The following is a 21,369-nucleotide window of genomic DNA, read 5'->3' as shown; positions in this document are numbered from 1 at the left end:
AAATATAACTAGAGGGATAGAATAATTCTTGCTTCATGACTATAAACAAATCAGAAAACGCAAAATCTCAGCGGCTTCTCTTTTTTTTCAGTTTTTTCTTTACACCTCTGCCAAACGATCATTTGCAAAGTTGGATAGTAGTTATAAAACGCAGATTGAAAAAAAAATAAAATAAAATAAAACGCAGATTGTGTAAAGTTCACATTAGTGAGAAATAAACAAATGAAATCTATATGGCCTTCATCTTCCTTCTCGGCGCTTTTTTTATCTGTGTCTTCACAGAACCAAGGCAGTGCATGTGTTACATAAACACACAGATGCAGAAGACACACGGATGATATAGGGCTTAAGAAAATAATTCGACATATTATTTTCTCTTAGGAAGGACTGCTTTTCTATCTTATTTGTAGCTCAGAGGCTGATTTAATAAGCATCTCCTCTCTCCCTCTTTTGCAACTATCAGAGGTTTTTCCTTTTTATACTTTCGACTTTTCTTCTGGATTACATGTTTCTAGGTTATATATATTTTTGAAGTGTGTACAGAGACAATGAGCCCAAAGACTTCAGCTCTCCCCCAGAAATGCTATGTGGCCAAGAGCAAGTCATCCATTATTATTGGATCTTAGTTTCCAACTGACAGAGGGAACAGTTGAATGCAAGGTCCCCTCTGACTCTGACATTTTGTTTCCAAATACCACACTATTCCATTCTCAGGCAACAAAGAACTTGGGAGCACATGAGGTATCTACAAAGTTGATCAGCAGCAAAGTCTGAAAAATTTACCAGCCTATAATTATCTGATCAGCTTCATCTAATCTCTTCATCCTGTGTAATTTCTTACCCACCTGCTCCGTTCATTGCTGCTCTGGAAGCCTGCATTAGTTAAACTGCTAGGAAGGTTTCTTTTGGCTCTGTTTTTGGTTCAGGCTGAGTTCAGGATATTAATTTTGCTGTTTATTTCTCTCAGATAATTTGAGACCCAGAACACTATATTCTTTGAGAGGCATCATTTTCTCATCTGATATTTCTGTAGATTTTTTTTCCTTTAATCTGCTATTTCTTGAAACTCAAGAAAACATGGTACAATAATTTCCCAAATACTTTCATTTTATGTGGATGCAATTTAGAGTCACTTCTTGAAATTTACAAGAACGACATTTTAGAAGATCAAAACCATTTAGCTGAGCCATAATTATAGTAATTTTTGGTAGAAGTTAGGATATGATACATTTCCTAGATTTGTTCAGATACAGCATCCCGTAAACTACAACCAATGCACAAAGGGTACAGTACAGAACAACAAAGCATCAAGTAACCAGAACACAGATAGCTTCCTAGATTTGTTGTTCTACTATAGTTGTCATCCTTCCTGTGCAAACTTCCCTGGTGGATCAGAAAGCAAAAGAAGGTTTCATAAACATAACCCACATCATAACAACAGAATATTAAAGAAAATCCATGTGCAACAGGTACAGCATCTGTGTGAAAGCCTAAAGAACTGTGAAATTGAAGCCTTTAAAAGAAGCCGTTCAATGGAATATTACTCAGTCATAAAAAAGAATAAAATTTGCCATTTGCCACAACATGTATGGACCTAGAGGGTAGGTATGTTCAGTGAAATAAGCCTGATGGAGACTGACAAATACCATTTGATTTCATTTATATGTGGAATCTAAAAAAAAAAACAAAAAACAACAAAACAGAACAAAACAAAATGAACAAACAACAAAGAGAGAAATAGACTCAAATAGAGAACACAATGATAGCTGCCTAAGGGGCGTGTGGGTGGGATGAAAGGGTAAAATCAATGAAGGGGACTAAGGGGTACAAACTTATAAAATAAATAATCTGTGGGGAACATAATCAATATCATAATACACTGATCATGGCAAGCATTTTGTAATGTGTAGAATTATTGAATCACTATTTTGTACACTTGAACCTAATTTAATATTATATGTCAACTATACTTCAGCTTTTTAAAAAATACATATATGTACACAAAAAAAGAGAGAAGAAATGGCTAATATTCTTTATAACTTGCCTTAGAGGCTTTCCGGGCCTGCTTGCCCTGTAAATTTCAAGCTGGCGAACAAACGTCAGCTCTGCATCGTACAGAACCACGTATCTTGGTTCCACTTCATGGAGCACCCTTGTCAGAGCGTAGGGGTCACTACAGCCCAGGAGTGGATGGAGGATGGTAAGCGGGTCTTTCAGGAGTCCATAAGCGGCATCAGATGACAAGTTTAAATCAAATTCCTCATGCTTAATTTCTTCTAGGGAGCTTTCTGGGCTACTGCCCGTGTCTCTAGGATAGCCTTCCTTGACATCCTGTTCCTCGTCTGGTTCTTCAGACTTTCCTACCATCTGAGTTAAGGTTAACCTTCGCTTTTTCTTTTTGAGAGTCCTTTCTTTGGTGGCAGCCCTTTGTTTGTTTTGGGGGTCTTTAGGCCTTTTGTTAGATCTCGCCATTCTCTTTGGACTGTCTTCATGTCTAAGTTTCATCCACACTTCTTCAGCTTTGCTGTCCTTCTCAAAAGTTTTCCTGTAGAGCCTCATCAAGAAGGCCTCTGCTCCAATAGTGATATACTCTCTCAGCTGGGAACACGTTCGGTCATCGCTTGCACAAATGAGTACCTGACCTAAAATTACGAAACAGGGTTATGTTACTATGACCTCACGTGTCCCTGTACTTCCTACCTGTCTGCCCACTCGCCTCTTCCACCGACAAAGAAGATATATCTTACCCCTTGGCGTGAAGGATACAGTATTCACAATTTGTTTAAAAAGGGTCTCAGATGCTTATCAAATGTTTTCCCTCTCTGGCAGGATTAGTTAAATCTTTTGAGTAAAGTTGAAGCCAGAAACATTTAGTCTTAGGAAAGCGTAGCTGTGGTATAATGGAGGCTTTACAGAAGCTCTTTTTAATTAATAATTTTCCAGAGGATTTTATATACCAAAATAAATTCCAAATGGATTATAGAGTCAAATGTTAAATACTAAATCATAAAAAAAAGGGGACCATTCTCCATCTTTCTGGATGGAAATGATTTTCTAGGCTTAAAAGCAATGGAAGAAATCTCAGAGAAAGCAGATGTCTATAATCTAAGATTGACTCTATAGAAGAAAAAAGCTATGCATTAAGAAAGCATAGCTTTCTTAGCATAAAGACAAAAAAACAACTTTACCAAACAACTACCATAAATGACAATATCTTTAACATATAAAAAGCCAACACAAACTGAGGACATAGTCTAAATTGACAAAGGAAAAAAAAAGGCAATTCACAAAAGAGGAAAAGCATTTAAGAAAAAGCTTACCAAGCATCAAATTTCAAATGAATAACATTTTTCTCCAATCAAATTAATAAAATTGTTACACATATACACGTATATATGCACACGAATATATACAGAATCACCAGTCATTGTCTGCTAAATGAAAAAGAGATGAGCTCTGGGGCACCTGAGTGGCTCAGTTGGTTAAGGTCTGACTCTTGATTTCGGCTCAGGTCATCATCTCAGGGTTGTGGGATCTGTTGGGATCTGTGAGCCCTGTTGGGCTCTGAGCTCAGCATGGAGTCTGCTTGAGATTCTCTCTTTCCCTCTCCCTCTGCTCCCGCCCTCACCATAATCTCTCTAATAAATAAATTAAATAAAACTAAAAAATGAGCCACTTGAGTGGCTCAGTGGTTGGGCATCTGCCTTTGGCTCAAGTTGTGATCCTGGCATCCTGGGATCAAGTCCAGCATCAGGCTTCCCGCAGGGAGCCTGCTTCTCCCTCTGCCTCTCTCTCTGTGTCTCATGAATAAATAAATAAAATCTTTAAAATACAGAATCTTAAAAAAAAAAAAAAAAGATGAACTTTTATGCTGCTAGAAGAAACGAAAATTCACAAAAATTTTGTACAAGTCAAACATGGTAATATGTCTCAAGAACATTATCATTTGACTTGCTAATTATATATCCAGAAATTATATCTGCACTATAACCCCAATAATGTGAGACAGAAAATACATAAAAGAAACCCTGGAAGCAAATATGCCAGCATGGCTCCTAAACATAATTTTTCCCCCTTCTCTTTTTCCTTCGTACTTTTCAGTTTTCCTAAGTAAGCATGCATGACTTTGGGTCTTCAATCACAGTACTGGAGGTTCTTGGATAACATCACCAGTATATTTACTAATATGAGAATTATGTGCTTGCCTTTGCTGATTTATAGGAGTTCAAAATCTCAATAGATTTTTTTTAAAAAGGATTTTATTTATTTATTCATGATACACACACAGAGAAAGAGGCAGAGACATAGGGAGAGGAAGAAGCAGGCTCCCCGCGGGGAGCTTGAAGTGGGACTTGATCCTAGGACCCCAGGATCACTACCTGAGCCAAAGGCAGATGCTCAACCACTGAGCCACCCAGGTGCCCCTAGTTTTTTTTCTTTTTTTTAATCTAGTTTTATTTTATAACAGTTGTATTTTTAAATGTAGTTCAGGTTTGGTCTACCGTGCTAAGCTATTAGTATACTCATGTTTGAAGACAGCAGCCCTGGAATCTGCAATTTTTTGGCGGAGGCTAGGTCAATGCTGCTCCATAGAACAGTTAAGACTTTTTTGGAAAGACACTTGCTGAGAATAAAGCAAGCCCATTAGCTTTCTCCTTGGGGATTCCAGACTGAAAGCCTGGTGAACGTGTATGCGGAGATTTAGCTGCCTCTTTAAATAGAAGTCCTGAGAAGGCAACCAGCACACACACACACACACACACACACACACACACACACACACACAGGCAGACAACCCTGCTTTCATGAATATACAAGGATTCAACCTGGAGAAAATCACATCAAAAGAACAGAAAATGAGGCTGCCACCAGGATTTCGGTGTTCCTTTGGGATTTACTCTTCTATGCTTTATAAACAAAATCAAGTTAGTTATTTTTATTTTTTTAAAGGATTTTATTTATTTATTCATGAGAGACACACAGAGAGAGAGAGAGAGAGAGAGAGAGAGAGAGAGAGAGAGGGAGACAGGCAGAGGGAGAAGCAGGCTCCACGCAGGGAGCCCGATGTGGGACTCGATCCTGGGATTCCAGGATCACACCCTGGGCTGAAGGCAGGCGCTAAACCGCTGAGCCACCCAGGCTGCCCAAGTTAGTTATTTTTAAAGAACTAACAAAGAGGACTCACATGCTGCATTTTGAAAGCAAATGTCACCATCTCTTTTTTTCCTACCTGGACCACCAAGGGCTTCGCTCTCCTTATTTTCTGCCTCAATTTCCTTCAGTACTTCGGTCAGTGCTTCCCATTTTGGGTTGCTTTCGAGGACCAATTCCTTTTTTGCTTCTGTATAGAAATGAAAAGATGACCTCATTCTATGTGATAATATTTATCCATAAAGTATTTCACAGGCTTTCAAAACAACAGGTAACACAAGCATCATTTGGAAAGCCCATTCCTTTGAGCCTCCTTCCTGATGCCAAATAGAATCTTCTTTCTTTGAAAAAGGTCTGTTTATTAAGGTCTAAATGAAATACACTCCCAACCGACGTGAATAGAGCCCTGAGAGCAAATTACTTGCATGGTCATGAATTACAGAAGATACTGTCCTAGTTCTTAATTGTGACACTGTATATCAGCTGCTACATAAAATCAAAGGACCAGTATAGAGTAATGGTATTTATTAATCCTAAAATTCCCATGACTTTCACAATCCTGAAGATGGGATACAAGTTAGATAGCAGTCAAATGCTTCTGTAAAGACTCAAACACATCATTAATCTACTTAGTTTTGAACTAGACCTTTGAATGAGACAGAAGGCCAGCATCACCCCATCTCATGCTTTAAAAAAAAAAAAAACCCAATGATATTTATTATACCTACTAGTTAAGTGTTGGAATAAAATCCATACTTGCCTCATTCTAGTATATTTATTTTTTTTTAAAGCTAAAAGGAATGTTAAACATTCTGTTAAGACTTGACGGTGCCAAAAGTAGTTATTACTCTGAAGTTAAAAAAAAATCAATCTGTAGCTCATATGTGGTGGTGAGAATACTCTTGATTGATACTTAGCACTTGCTATTTGTATTCCTCTGACAATGGATTCTAAGGTTTGCCGTATTGGATACTTTTAACATACATTGCATATAACATGTTTAAGATACAGAGCACATGTTTTTCACATGGCTGAAGGATATGTAAGATTAATATGCTCACTCGGTAAGAATTTCCACACTAAACACATAAATAGACACAGTTAAAGATCGAGCCTATGCTGAGTGAAATAAGTCAATCGGAGAAGGACAATCATCATACGGTTTCACTCATATGTGGCATATAAGAAATAGTGAAAGGGATTAAAAGGGAAAGGAGGGGAACTGACTGGGGAAAAATTAGAGAGGGAGACAAAACATGAGAGGTTCCTAACTCTGGGAAACAAACAAAGGGTTGTGGAAGGGGAGGTGGAGGGGGAGATGGGGTAACTGGGTGATGGGCACTGAGGAGGGCACTTGATGGGATGAGCAATATGTTGGCAAACAGAATTCACATTTAAAAACATGTTTAAAAAAAAAAAAGACCAAGCCTACAAGATACCTTGGTCTTCTTTGATCTCCATTTTTTCAGACATTTTGCCCTTTTTGTTCATTTTGGCATCTGGAAGATGGTAAACCCTTGCTCGAGCATTTACAAACATGGAGGTGCTAGAGTCAAGAAACAGCCAACCTAATACAAAAAGTTAAAAAAAAAAAAAAAGCCCTCAGTTTGGGATGAATGTTAAAGACTGATGGTCACATGCCCTATATGGACAACTGTTCACCATCTTGTTCTCCTCTGAACCACACCCTCTCCCTTACTGTGGCTTCCATCACTGTTTGGTTAGACCAGTGGTTTTCAAAGTGTGGCCTACTGACCTCCGGGGGTCACTGAGTTGTTTCCAGAGGGTCTGGATCTCAAAACTATTCTCATAAGGACACTGACTCATTATTTGATCCCCCCCCACCCCCCACTGTGCTGACATTTCCAGTGATGGTGCAGAAGCACTGGTGGGTAACACTGCTGGCGCCTGAATGTAATCAAGGCAGTAGAACCAAAGTACACTAGTAGTCAACGCATTCTTCATTGCTATGCATTTGTAGTTTATCACTTACGAATGTCCCTGATGAAGAGGTAAAAATTATTAATTGTATTAAATCTTGGCCTCCGGGGCTCAGGGACTACACTTTGAAAATCGATGGGCTAGCCAAACAGTGACAGAGGCTACACTAGCAGGTGCAGATGTGGTTGGTAGAAAAACAAGACGGTGGCCAGCTGTGGACATGTGTTTCCCTACAAATCTCCTCAGTCTTCAGCACTCTGGCTGATGAAACCTTAAAATCCTTCCTGCTTCTTTGGAGAAAACGAATTTGAAGTTCTTAACAACTAAAACTTCCAGAACACAACCTATTTCTAAGTTGGGGACTGCCTGTAATATACAGAGTCTTTTCTAGAAATAAAATCGCCCGGAATGGATATGAATATTTATTATTATACAGAACAGAAGTTAAGTAGGCGGAAACATTAGCTATCAATAAAACCTACATCTTTGTGCTATGAACATAAAAACGTAGTTTGAAATCTTAGTATATCATGTAGTTGAATATAGCACTTCCTACATCTGATTCCCCAACGAAATCCAACACTTTATTCAAATCAGCTCCCATAATAATATTAGTATTTTTATCTCCCACCTGAATTCTGACCAAAAGCCTTCTCTGTTGCTCTCAGGGATTCCAGAAGATTAAGGAATGTGATACAATCATACTGAGAGAGATATTGCAGCAAAGTTCGTAATATCTTCAAGTCCTGAACCAAGGACTTAGTCTTAGCTCCAAGCTGGTGCCACAAAGGATCCAGATAATGGCGGATTGTCTAAAACAAGAATAAAATTTAGTATTGCTAAAAACACATTCAATATAGCTATTATTAGTATAAATTATACTTTCAATGAACATTATCCTATCCCCATATACCTAAAAATGGTTAGAGTGGTAAATTTTATATTATGTATACTTTACCACTCATACAAAAAAACTCCAAGCATCATCTCCCTAGGAAATAGACAGAAAATTTCAGTACATAAGATTTTTTTTTAAGATTGTATTTACTTATTTGACAGAGAGAGCATAAGCAGAGGACGTGGCAGGCAGAGGGAGAGGGAGAAGCAGGCTCCTCTCGGTGTAGGGAGCCAGATGTGGGGCTTGATCCCAGGACCCCAGGATCATGACCTGAACTGATTTTCAAATATATATTTAAAATAAATATTTCAAATGCATTTTCAAATACAAAGCAGTGTTTTATCCCTAGAATCTCTGATCAGATAGTCAATTCATAATTATTCATATTTACATTATTAGGAGAAAAGGACTGATAAACATCAGATAACCAATTATTTATTTATTTATTTATTTATTTATTTATTTATTTATTTATTTATTTTTAAAGATTTTATTTATTTATTCATGAGAGAGAGAGAGAGAGAGAGAGGCAGAGACACAGGCAGAGGGAGAAGCAGGCTCCATGCACCAGGAGCCCGACGTGGGATTCGATCCCGGGTCTCCAGGATCACGCCCTGGGCCAAACAAAGGCAGGCGCCAAACCGCTGCGCCACCCAGGGATCCCCAATTATTTATTTTTATGAAGAGTCAAAGCAGGTAGCTTAGACATACTCAATTTCTGCCAAGTTTGGCTGTGACCCCATTCTAGGTAGATAAAAATGTGGGATACAGTTGGGCATGGAACAGAGCACATATAGGAGGGAAACTACATGGTATCAAATTAAGTAACAATGTACCCTAATATGGTGGTGTAAAAGATTTGCTTAGGTCTTTGTTTTTTTGTTTTTTGTTTTTTTTTGTTTGTTTTTTTAATGTGATTCATGGCTGGGAAAACACTTGTTAAATTAACATTGGACTAAATTTGATTTTTTTTTTAAGACCCTAAAAAGCAGGGGCGCCTGGGTGGCTCAGTCAATTAAACATCTGACGCTTGGTTTTGGCCAGGTCATGATCTCAGGGTCGTGAGGTCAAGCCCCACATCGGGGTCTGCACTAACTGTGGAGTCTGCTGGAGATTCTCTCCCTCTCTCTTCCCCACTGCTCCTTCCCCTGCTCTCTCTGTAAAGTGAAATTAATAAAATCTTTTTTAAAAAAGTTGCCTAAAACACAGAATAGCTTTTTGCATATACTATATACACATATATAGTATATGCTATATATTTACATATATGTATGCATACATACACCCACACACATGTCCTTTACAAACTGATTTTGTAACTGGAAAGGATGATACTTATAGCATGATATGGAAGCAGTATCACCATGTAGCATCTTATCTAACAAATTTAATATTCATCAGGAGTAATATTTGTATGACTGTATAATTTATTGTTCAAACTAGGACTCTTGTAAAAATGAAATTATATTATTAATAATTACTCCAGGACAACAGGTAAATGGTGTAACTGCCCTAGACAAACTGGAACACAGAAGTGCATACCTGTTTGGCAAAATCATCTATAAAAGTTAAATTTTCTAACAAGTTGCAAGTTACATCTGCATTTACATTTGGTTGCTAAAAGAATATCCAAAATAATACTTTGACTTTTATTAGTCAGGAAATGATAACCAGAAACTTAGCACAAAACATATTAGGCTATATTTTGTTTTTTTTCCTAAGGACATATGCATTCTACTAAAAGAATGTGTAGGTTTGTTTTTGGTGGTTTTTCTTTTTGGCTTGATCATGCTCTATACTTTAAGAACAAGGGAAAAAAACATATGAAATTAGTTTTATATATCATTATTTCACAGTAAAATAACTTTTTGGAAGAATCAGAGAAATGAGGCGTTACATTTTTCCTTTTTAATAATCACTATGCATTATTTCCAGTGACAGATTGGTTCAGAGTTTCAAAGACAGGAATTTGTTCCACTAAAATATGTAAAAATAAAAAAAAGCTATCTGGAATTTTTTAAAAGTCAGCTTTTTCTGGATTTACAATTCAATCTTTGATATATCTGCATCTGTATTAATATTCATCTATGATAAAAAAAATCAGAGGGGCACCTGGGTGGCTCAGTCGGTTAAGCCTCTGACTCTTGATTTCAGCTCAGGTCATGATCTCAGGGTCATGAGATCGAGTCCTGCATTGGGCTCCAGGCTTAGCATGGAGTCTGCTTGAGATTCTCTCTCTCCCTCTCTTTTTGCCCCTCCCCCTCCTCATGCATGCTTTCTCTCTCCAAAAAAAAAAAAAAAAAAAAAAAAAATCAGTTAGAATAAAAGTTCTTTGAACTAAAGTCCCATTTTCTCAATTCAAAATGTAATTTTAAGACAGAGCAAAGTTCACATTCCTCAGTAATGAAAACTCATCCCAATTATTTTTATTCTAAACAAAAGATCGTAAATCATGAAGCATTCTTTTTTTAAAACTTAAATTCATGAAGCATTCTTATGTAAGACTCTCCTACCTGTAGATATCCAAATGCTGTCATTTCAGAGCAAAAAGGTTACTTATCCTTTTCTTAATTATACTTAAAATATTAAGATAATAACTGCATAACTGCAAAAATCAGAGTTGTGCTTATATGTCCGTCCATGTATTTTACTACAAATTATTATGTTCCAGGAAACCAAAGAAGCTACCCTGAAACCAGCTCCAAATTAATTATAAAATAATAGCAAATTCCTATTAAGAACACTGCAATTACGAAAATAACTTGGATTCTTCAAAATTATAAGATCACAAACTGTGCTTAAAAGGAAAAGAAACAGTACCTTGTCAAAGGGTTTTCCAATAGCATTTTCTAAAGACAAATCTTCCACTTCGAGGGACGGATTATGGCATTTGAGCTCCTTCAGACATGCATTTAAAATGTCTAGGATGGCGGTCTGTATAGCAAGCATGGCAGGCGTCATAGAAACGTGAATCTCTACAACTTCAGGTTTGTGCTGTTCTAAAAACGAGTTTACAGCTACGTGGAACCTGCAGAGACAAACAGTTTTCAAAGATTTTCTTGAGTTTTAAGAGCTTTGTATTTCTGATCTTGTTTTAATACTCTCACAGTTTTTTGTTTTTTTTTTGTTTTTTTTTTTGGTAAAATGCAATTAAGACATAAAATAGAAAGCAAAATGACAATGTTTCATAAACAAAATAGAAAGCAAATTTGACAATGATAAAAGAAGACTTTTATCCTCAAGGAATGGACATTATTATTCAAATTAGGCAGGGGTCAGCAAAACTATGGTCTGGGCCGAACCCAGTTTTAGAACGAGTCTTATTGGAACACAGCCACACCCACTGTTTATGGACTGTCTATGGATGCTTTCCTGCTCTAACAGCAGAGATGAATCATTGTGATGGAGTGCAGGGCCTGCAAAGCCCCAAATATTTACTATCTGGTCCTCCACAGAATAAGTGTCCCAATCCCTTTAATAAGGTATAATCAGGGGATCCCTGGGTGGCGCAGCGGTTTAGCGCCTGCCTTTGGCCCAGGGCGTGATCCTGGAGACCCGGGATCGAATCCCACGTCGGGCTCCCGGTGCATGGAGCCTGCTTCTCCCTCTGCCTGTGTCTCTGCCTCTCTCTCTCTCTCTGTGTGACTATCATAAATAAATAAAAAATTAAAAAAAAAATAAGGTATAATCAGGAGAGGAAAAAGACTATGGCAATTCTTTGTAAATGCCATATAATATAATCAAAATATGTATTAGCATAAGTGCAAGATGTTTGAACACTGAAACCTTACAGTTTTTCCTACACATATATATAAATTCCTCAAAACCTTGGTGCTTTATTCCCCAATGGGCAATTTTCAAAGTGAAGTGGGAGTCTTAGAGCCAATAAATCTGTAATTCACCTAAAGCTGTTGTCTATGTGAATGTCTAGATTCTCTGGGGATCTCACTAAACATACAAGAAGGAATGGCTGCCCTTGGATGGATTTGATGCGCTACCAGAAAAATAACTATCAAATCGCTCTCTACTTATAAAAGAACCACGGATGCGGTGACCATCTATTTCTATTTGACGTGCTTGTTAGGAGCCCGGCTGTCATGTATGGAGTGCAATTACAGTAATTTTACATCGTGTTAAAGTGCACATTTAAGTTATAGCAGATTCTCTCCCAGAAATGTGTTGCAATGTGCTATTTACCTTGGCCACAGATAGAGCTTCCCTACGAAAAGATTCCTCATCACTCTTTCCACGTGACAAAAACCGGTATCAAAGGCGACAGCATTGTCTGTGAAAGCTTTAATAAAACCACGCTTGTTTTTCTGGCGAAACAGACGCAAGATGAACGCTTCTTGACAAGACTCGATTATCCGGTGAGCTCTATACACCAAGATGCCTGGGAGGAAATCATAATTTAGATTGCAGAAGAGTCATGGAACGTCATGCACATCTTCATTCACTTATTCACCACATGTCTCCTGAGTACCTCCTTGGGCATGGGCAGGCACTGATCTCCACTGGGGATACAGCAGTGAACCCACAGATGTAAATCCCTGTCCCCATGGTCCTTCCGATACACAGTATAAACACGAAGACTATTTAGCTGGTTGTAGAGTGATAATTACTAGGGAGAAAGAGTGAATCAGAGGAGGAGAGGGAGTGTGTGGGAGGGGTGGTGATTGGCGACTGTCGATAGGGTGGCCTCATTGAGGCCCCGTCTGAGCCAAGGGTAGGTGGAAACGAAGAGGTGAGCCTTGTCGCCATGTATGCCAAGAGAGTTCCGGGCTGAAGAGACAAAAAGAACAAAGGCCCTGGGGTGGGGTGTGTCTGGCACAGTGGAAGAATTTCTGAAAGCGAAATGGCTCCCTGACTCTCCTTTTATATGTGAACCACATGTGGACTACATAAAATAGCAATTCAGGAGTCTGGGCAACATCTGCATCACCGACTAGAACAATTCAAGTTTTGGAATCAGAGTATATTCAATTGAGAGATAAATTAGTCCATTAAAATAAAAACCCTTAATGAATGTATTTACTACATCTGTGTTCTGGGGTGGTATGATTGATGCCTCTGAGATCACAAAAACAGACAACTGTTACATGTTTCCTTATGTATAAAATGTATTGGAGTATTGGAGCAGATGATCTCTGATATGTATATGTAACATATACACACGATATTATACATATTTATGCCGTTTTCATGCAGTGTGACTACTGATTAGGAACATATATTACATAAGAGCGCACAGATATCATTTTTGAATCAAAAACTCAATTATTCTACGATGATTCTCAGTTTTTTAGACCTACATCAAGCCAATTACCTTATATATAAGTTTGTCATAAATGTGCTTATGTGTTTTTATATCAGTTCACATCACTCCTAGAGCCTGGGAAATGGCATTAGAAGTGATTAGTGACTCCTTTCTCTACTAGTTCAGTAAGCTCGATTCAGATTCTATTGTTTTGGTGTTGACATTTTGGATGGAGGCAGATGGAGCTACAACTTATTCTAGCTAAGCAAATTGTTTTTCAGATACGGTAAAAATTAATAGTGTTATTTAGGAGTCTGTAGACAAAGATTTTCAATAACCACAACATGTTTGTAGACAAAGATTTTCAATCACCACAATACATACATTAGTTTATGTAGGTAAACTAATTTACCACTGAGCAAAGACTGGACCTAGTCATTGGACTTTTCCAAGTACTTTCCTACGCTACACTTGCTGACCTAAACTGAAGTATCATATAAGGTTAAAGTAATAAAAGTGGACTTTTAGAAAAAAGATGAACCTCAATTTAAGAAAATGTGCTCCAAGAGACTGTCATTCTTTTGGAACCCAGGAAGAGGAAGAAGAGGAGAATGACCATTCCATCTCAGGCGCCAGGGTTAGGTACTTAAGTGGACTGTTATTCATTTAATCCTCATGAGCATTCTATGAGGTAGGTGTTATTATGAGATCAGGAGAGGGAAACAAGTTGATCAAGGTCATCCGACAAGTAGTGGGAGACTAAAGTTTCCAAACCAGGCAATGGTGGTGATGGTGGTGGTGGGGACGGGGGTGTGCTGAGGACAAAACCTGGTTTTTCCTAAGTGATACAATCTGAGGACCCCCCTTCCTATACCCCCAGCCACCATTTTAAAAACCAGCAACAAGAAAACACAAGCAGGGGCACCTGGGTGGCTCAACTGGTTAAGCGTCTGCCTTTGGCTTGGGTCATATACTCAGCGATCAATTGATCAATCGAGGATGGAACCTCTGATTCGTGCTCCCCGCTGAGCAGGGAGTCTGCTTCTCTCTCTGCCCCTCCCCCTGCTCACACTCCCTTTCCCTCTCTCAAATAAATAAAATCTTAAAAAAAAAAAGATGAAAACACAGTTAGGCTGCATTTCTGGTAGTCTCACAAAAGCCTACTTATATTTCATTTTTATGCTCCCATAACAGTTTGTATCTCAGACTGTATTGAGTCACTACTTCTTTCCATCTGGCTCCTCCACTAAACCGCTCAAAGATAAGGACATCACGACAACAAGCAATGACCAGAGAACATTCACCATGTGCCAAGTGAGGCGTGAGGAATTTTACATACATGACCTCATCCCACCCTCATGCTAATCCCAGGAGGAAGGCACTGTTGCCGGCTTCCATTTACAGAGGAGTAAACTGAGTCATACAGAAATTAAGCAACTTGCCCAGGTTCACACCTTTGGCACAGGTGGAGGTGGGTGCCCACCACACCATCTCATTCATTTTCCAATCATCAGCACCCACCCCATTCCTGCCAAACAAGGAACTCTCAGTAAATTAATGTTTGTTGAATGAATATTAGACTGAATCACAGCATTGGGCACACAAATCTAACATGTAACTTTTTTTTTTTTAAGTTTGCTGTGGAAAGTGTGTTCTGAGTTCTATTTGGAGGTGTCAGGAGCTATTTCAGCAACACAAGCCTCCTGTCTCGTCTTTTGAAAGTAGTCAGGATAGCCATTTATGCACTTCTGTCACTGATAGTTCTCTGGCTGCTGAGGAGTTGTGGTTGGCAGGGACCTTTGTGTGGGGTGTGGTGGTGAATTTACTGGGCAGTGACAGGGGACAGGTTAGGGCTGGGGGCATTTAGAAGCTTCTGGAGGGTCAGATGCTTCAAGAACTGCTGTTTGGTCTGTGAGAACCATGGTGAAAGCATCATCACAAGTCTCTGGGGTGGATCCCTCCAGGGTGCAGAATCTGAAGGGATTTACTCCTGGCATTCATCTGCATTCCTTTCAGCCAAGGGGCAGCAGCAGCTCCAGCCTCATATTTGGTTGGGACTTGATCAGAAATAGATGCAAAATTTTGTGCTTTTAATTAGGAGCTACCTAGAAACTATAATCTGGACGTTTCTTTTGATGCATTATTGCTCTCTGCCTAATTGGGTTGAATGGTGAGTAAAAGAGCAATACTGACATCTAGTGGTAGTTCCAGTACATTTCCCCCCATTTTATCCACTTAAAAAGTAAAGAAACCGAAGACTGAGCTGAGAAGAAAGCAGCAAACAGTAAAAGACTTTACGATGTATCAGAATTTCTGGAGATGAAAAGCCTTCTTTTTTTTTTTTTTTTTTTTGCTATTCTTTACTGTTTAGTATATCTCAGGCACTATACTGAGCAATTTATTTTCACTCACTTGATCCTTACGATAACTCTGGGAGGCACCATTTTCTCAATTTAAGAAATGGAAAAAAGAGAGACAGCTGGGTGGCTCAGTCGGTCAAGCCTCTGCCCTTGGCTCAGGTCATGACCCCAGACTCCTGGGATGGAGCCTTACAACAGGCTCACTGTTCAGTAGGGAGTCTGCTCCTCCCTCTCCTTCTGCCTCTCTTCCCAGCTCATGCTCTCTCTCTGTCTCTGTCTCAAATGAATAAATAAATTTTAAAAAACCTTAAAAAAAAAAGTAACGGGAAAAAAAAAGGAAACTTGAGGCTTATAGAAATTAAGTCACTTGCTTGTACGTGGTGGCTTCACCCTTCAAGGCCGAGTCTGACCTCACCTCCTGGGGGCCCTGGCTGAGAACAATTAATCATGAATGCTATAAAACCATAACAACACTTTCTTCAATCACAATGCTTTATGCCACATAAAGCATTCATTCATACATTTACTCATGAAATATTTTTTGAGGGTCCTCTAGGTTCAGGGCCATGGTGGGAAGTATTGATTATGAATATCACAGTCTCTGTGCCCTCCAGAAGTTCACTAAAGGCCACGGTATATTCATGCATCATTTTATCCAACGAACACATGTACCAGTTACTTAGCCCGCGATGAACAAGTTGTTCCTTGTACTTATGGAGCTTGTTATCTCATGAGTGGGACAGACAAATAAACAGGCGAAGAGAACGTGGTGTTCTTTAGTGCTGTGACTGGGGAGAAGCAAAAGGTAATCTGAGGGCAGAGGGGTAGGGCCCTCGGGTTAGCTTTGGAGAAAATCAGAAAAAGTTTTCAAAAGGACAAATAACAATGAAAAATAATTCCTTTTCTATTATCAATTTAGCTAAAAGTAAACCATACGTCTCAAAATAATTAAGCAACTACTTGGTTTCATTTCAAATCATGGTGGTAGGGGGAAACTTTTTTTTGGGGGGAAACTCTTTAAAGAGAAAACCGTATCTTTTAGGAAACATACAAAGAATATTTGTAAACACTTAAAATTGGATTAGGTTTTAAAAGCAAATGCCAGACAATTGCCAAGTATTTACCAGATACTAGCTTATGAGATAAGGACAAATCATTCTTACTTTACTTCCTCATTTGGTTACTTATTTCAGGGCACAAATACTTTTAAAGCATCCAAAATGTGTCTGCTATGGTGCTAACACCTGGAAGCACGATGTTGAGCAGAAACATCCAGTGCTGCTCACAAGGAGGTTCTAGGTTAGTTTAGCAGAGGGCACAGACACACGCAATAAAGTGCCAATTTACATACAAATAGTGATAAGGTTGCAAATTCTTACCCGTAATTAGATCTGACGGTATTCTATCAGTCAAGAAGTCGACCACAAGTATGCGACTTGTTGCAAATATCACACCTCCTTGTGTGTAGACCTCATAGCGACTGTTACTCGTGATTTCATTTGTTACCCGGCGAGGGAGGTGCTCAACTCCTTCAATCTTCAGCTGGTTGATAAAATACTCCTAAATCAAATCAAATTTTATTAGTAGGTTGTTTAATACAGGGCAGTTTTTTTTTTTTTTTTTAAAAAACCATTTTATTTATCTATTCATGAGAGACAAAAAGAGAGAGGCAGAGACACAGGCAAAGGGAGAAGCAGGCTCCATGCAGGGAGCCCAATGTGGGACTCGATCCCAGGTCTCCAGGGTCACGCCCTGGGCTGAAGGCGGCGCTAAACCGCTGGGCCACCAGGGCTGCAATATAGGGCAGTTTTTATTAGGTTGCAGGTCTTTGTATTTAAAATGAGAGCCAATAGGGATGGCTGGGTGGCTGGCTCAGATCGTGATCCCGGGATCCTGGGATAGAGCCCCATGTCAGGCTCCCTGCTCAGAGCGGAGTCTGCTTCTCCCTCTCCCCTCTCCTTCTCACGCTCTCTCAAATGAATAAAATCTTAAAAAGAATTATAAAATGTGAGCCAATACACGTAAGGAATATACAAACTCAGTTATTAATTTATGTTGATCAACCAACCATATACACTTAACCAGGATTTTATTTTTGTTTTGTTTTTGGGTTTGCGCTAAAGAATCATTGCACCTGAGGTTTTCTTTCTTTTCTTTTTTTTTTTTTTAAGGTTTTATTTATTTATTTTTGAGACACACACACACAGAGGCAGAGACACAGGCAGAGGGAGAAGCAGGCTCCAGGCTCCCTGGGGGGAACCTGAAGTGGGACTCGATCCCAGGACCCTAGCATCACCCTCTGAGCCAAAGGCAGATGCTCAATCCCCGAGCCACCCAGGCATGCTGCACCTGAGTTGTTATTAGCATTTTAACAACAACAAGCCCTCAGTTAAAAAAAAAAAAAAAAAAAAAGCCTGCTAGCAACAGAATACTTCCCCCCCAAAGCCAGGTGTGCAGGTAAGCTAACTGTGTGAGATCACAAGCAATCCTTTTCCCAGGCAGTGTTTCAGGCTGTTAGTTCGGTCCCAGTCCACCCCAGAGGGGATTTCATGTCCACGGTGCCTTGGCCCTTTGTATCTTCAGTGCAACACTCCCTCTCCTGGGGGCCCTGTGCTGTGCTAGGCTCTAGGACAGGTACTGGGATACCTGGACAAACCAGACAGCGCCTCTGCCTCAAGAAGCCTGTGGTCGTTCTTCTCGGGGGACATCTTCCTCCCGGCCACCTGCTCTACCCAGGGGCTCATCAGACTTGTCAGACCAGCCTGTGCCACCTCACAATACCAAGCCCCGCCTTCGCACAGGTGTATCCCCCTCTGTCTCCGGGGTCCTCCATTCCTTAACCGCAGGTATGCTTCCCCAATATCCTCAGCTTCCAGCTCCTTTCCCTTCAAACCCAATACACCTCTCCCCCCAGCTCGGGTGAACCCCCTCAGTGCCTCCCCTTCCCTACAGGGCTCTACCCAGCCTCAGCATCTCTTCACATCCTGTCATTACCCTGGGGGAGTCCTCCATCCTCATCCCTGTTCCCTTCTAGAGATCTCACTCCTCTGATCCCATGATATCCAGTTTGGGGACTCCCTCATCGTTCCTACCCCCATCCTTCTCTAGACATCCCTGTCTTCTTCAGGGATGGGCAATCCTTCCCTCAGCCCCCATTCTCCTTAAATGACCCCTACTCCTCAGTGTCCTTGCACCAGTGGCAGAGACCTGCAACAGCTTTACCAACCCCCATTCAAAGCCCTCTCATCCCTGTCGGGGTCCTCTATCCTCCTTGGGGCCCTTCCTACCCTCTGTGTCCTTGAGCTTGTGCCACGGACCTGCATCTGACCCCCATTCAAAGCCCTCCCACCTGCTGTAAGGAACCTGCATTCTCCCTGGGACCACTCCTATTCTCTGCGTCCTTGCGCCCGTCAGGGACCTGCATCGGCCTCAGGGCCCCTCCCACCGTCCCCTGTGTCAGAAGCCTTCATCTACTCTGGGTCCCCTCTTATCCTGTTCAGTGTCCCTGCACCCATGTCAGGAACCTACACCCACCCTGGGACGACTCCTACCCTCTGCAGGGGCCTCTATCTGCCTGGGGACCATTCCCGTCCTCTGCATCCTTGCACCCTTGTCACCGACCTACACCCGCCTTGGGACCACTCCCACCCTCTGCATCCTTGCACCCTTGTCACCGACCTACACCCGCCTTGGGACCACTCCCACCCTCTGCATCCTTGCACCTTTGTCACTGACCTACACCCGCCTTGGGACCACTCCTCCCCTCTGCATCCTTGCACCCTTGTCACCGACCTACACCCGCCTTGGGACCACTCCTCCCCTTCGCATCCTTGCACCCTTGTCACTGACCTACACCCGCCTTGGGACCACTCCCACCCTCTGCATCCTTGCACCCTTGTCACGGACCTACACCCGCCTTGGGACCACTCCCACCCTCTGCATCCTTGCACCCTTGTCACCGACCTACACCCGCCTTGGGACCACTCCTCCCCTCTGCATCCTTGCACCCTTGTCACCGACCTACACCCGCCTTGGGACCACTCCCACCCTCTGCATCCTTGCACCCTTGTCACCGACCTACACCCGCCTTGGGACCACTCCCACCCTCTGCATCCTTGCACCCTTGTCACCGACCTACACCCGCCTTGGGACCACTCCTCCCCTCCGCATCCTTGCACCCGGGTCACCGACCTACACCCGCCTTGGGACCACTCCTCCCCTCCGCATCCTTGCACCCTTGTCACGGACCTACACCGCCTTGGGACCACTCCTCCCCTCCGCATCCTTGCACCCTTGTCACGGACCTACACCGCCTTGGGACCACTCCTCCCCTCCGCATCCTTGCACCCGGGTCACCGACCTACACCCGCCTTGGGACCACTCCTCCCCTCCGCATCCTTGCACCCGGGTCACCGACCTGCGTCCGCCTGGGGACTCCTCCCACCCTCCCGTGTCCTCGCGCCCCTGTGAGGGACCTGCATCTGCCTCAGAGGCCGCCCCCGACCCCGTTCAACGCCCTCCCCCGGCGCTGGGGGCTGTGGTCGCCCTCGGAGGCGCCAGGGCCTCCGCGTCGGTTCAGGAGGCCGCCAACGCTCTCGGGGACCCCTCACCCCCGCGCGGGCGGCCGCACCTCCTCGGCCGGCTGAGTGTTGAGCACCAGCACCAGGCACGCCGGGTGGCAGTGCAGCCGGAGGAAGTGGTAGAGCAGCCGGTCCGCGCCCAGCCCGCGGGCGCACACTACCAGCCCGTCCGCGTCCAGTAGTTCCAGCACCAGCTGCCGCTCATACTCCAGCAGCGGCGCCATAGCCGTCGGCCGAGCCGGGAGGCCCGGCTCCATGGGCGCCCTTCCGGGGCCGCGGCCGAGCTCGGCCGAACAGAGCCGAGTCCGGGACGGGCGTGGACCGAATTGAGCCGAAGAGAGCCGAGCCCGAGACGAGCGTAGCCCGAATGGAGCCGAAGAGGGCCGAGCCCGAGACGAGCGTGAGCCGAGCCCCGCCGAGGAGAGCCGAGCCGGAAGCGAACGTGGGCCGAGCTCCGCCGAGGAGAGCCGAGCCCCGCCGAGGAGAGCCGAGCCGGAAGCGAGCGTGGGCCGAGCTCCGCCGAGGAGAGCCGAGCCGGAAGCGAGCGTGGGCCGAGCTCCGCCGAGGAGAGCCGAGCTTCGCCGAGGAGAGCCGAGCCCTAGACGAGCGTCGGTCGAAGGAAGCCGAAGGGAACCGAGCCCCCCACCCGGGTTCTGAGAGCCCGCCGAGCTCAGCCGAAGAGGAACTGAAGCCGGGAGATGCTCTGGCCGAAGTTAGCCGAAGAGGAACCGAGTGGAGCCGAAGAGTCCTGGAGTCCCGAGGAGGTGCTAGCGCTCCTGACAGGTGTCATCTCCAGGCCTCAGGCTCTAGCCCCGAGCCTTTAGTGAATCTTCCTTGCCTTGTCCCTTCTGTCTGAGTTGGGCTGCCTGGATCTACAACTAGCACCCAAGCAACCCAAAAGCAAGAAGAAGAGAACTAAACCCGGGGAGCTTAGTCCCCTGACCTTGGCAATGAAAATGCTAATAATTGTCAGCCTTCCAGGTGCGCTCAGAATTAATAGCACCTATTTCCTACGGTGAAGGTTTTTTTTTTTTTCCTTTCCTACGGTGAAGTTTGGTTCTTACTTTTGCAATTGGCCTCTGTCTTCTTATTAACATTTTTTTTTTTTTTTGGAATAATCAGAAGAGTTCACTACTTTGAGGCGTTTGTTTCTCTCGGAAGGTCTTGATTACAATAAGCAAT

At 42.5% G+C, this 21,369-nt stretch overlaps 1 protein-coding gene across 6 annotated transcripts in view; it reads right to left on the bottom strand.

Annotated features, from left to right (window-relative positions):
• ERCC4 (ERCC excision repair 4, endonuclease catalytic subunit) overlaps nucleotides 1-20,510 on the bottom strand; it is a 40,019-nt gene extending 19,509 nt beyond the window's left edge. For 4 of the 6 annotated variants that reach the window (XR_012035497.1, XR_012035495.1, XR_012035496.1 and 1 more), the window contains exons 1-8: nucleotides 20,238-20,510; nucleotides 16,987-17,167; nucleotides 12,188-12,383; nucleotides 10,811-11,018; nucleotides 7,724-7,904; nucleotides 6,591-6,719; nucleotides 5,231-5,341; nucleotides 2,045-2,642 (exon numbers count right to left, since the gene is read on the bottom strand). Coding sequence is in view for 3 of the 6 variants with exons in the window: in XM_072835843.1 (XP_072691944.1) it covers nucleotides 2,045-2,642; nucleotides 5,231-5,341; nucleotides 6,591-6,719; nucleotides 7,724-7,904; nucleotides 10,811-11,018; nucleotides 12,188-12,383; nucleotides 16,987-17,167; nucleotides 20,238-20,444 (1,811 nt within the window). In the remaining 3 variants the exon portion in view is untranslated. Of the gene's footprint in view, nucleotides 1-2,044; nucleotides 2,643-5,230; nucleotides 5,342-6,590; nucleotides 6,720-7,723; nucleotides 7,905-10,810; nucleotides 11,019-12,187; nucleotides 12,384-16,986; nucleotides 17,168-20,217 lie in introns of all 6 variants that reach the window. The other 2 variants (XM_072835845.1, XM_072835844.1) reach the window with 2 other exon arrangements.
• Between the last annotated feature and the right edge of the window lie 859 nt (nucleotides 20,511-21,369).

Source organism: Canis lupus, chromosome 8 (assembly GCF_048164855.1).
Source record: "Canis lupus baileyi chromosome 8, mCanLup2.hap1, whole genome shotgun sequence".
Classification (NCBI taxonomy): Eukaryota; Metazoa; Chordata; class Mammalia; order Carnivora; family Canidae; genus Canis; species Canis lupus.
Note: the sequence above shows the minus strand (reverse complement) of the source record. Positions and strands in the feature narration are given on the sequence as shown.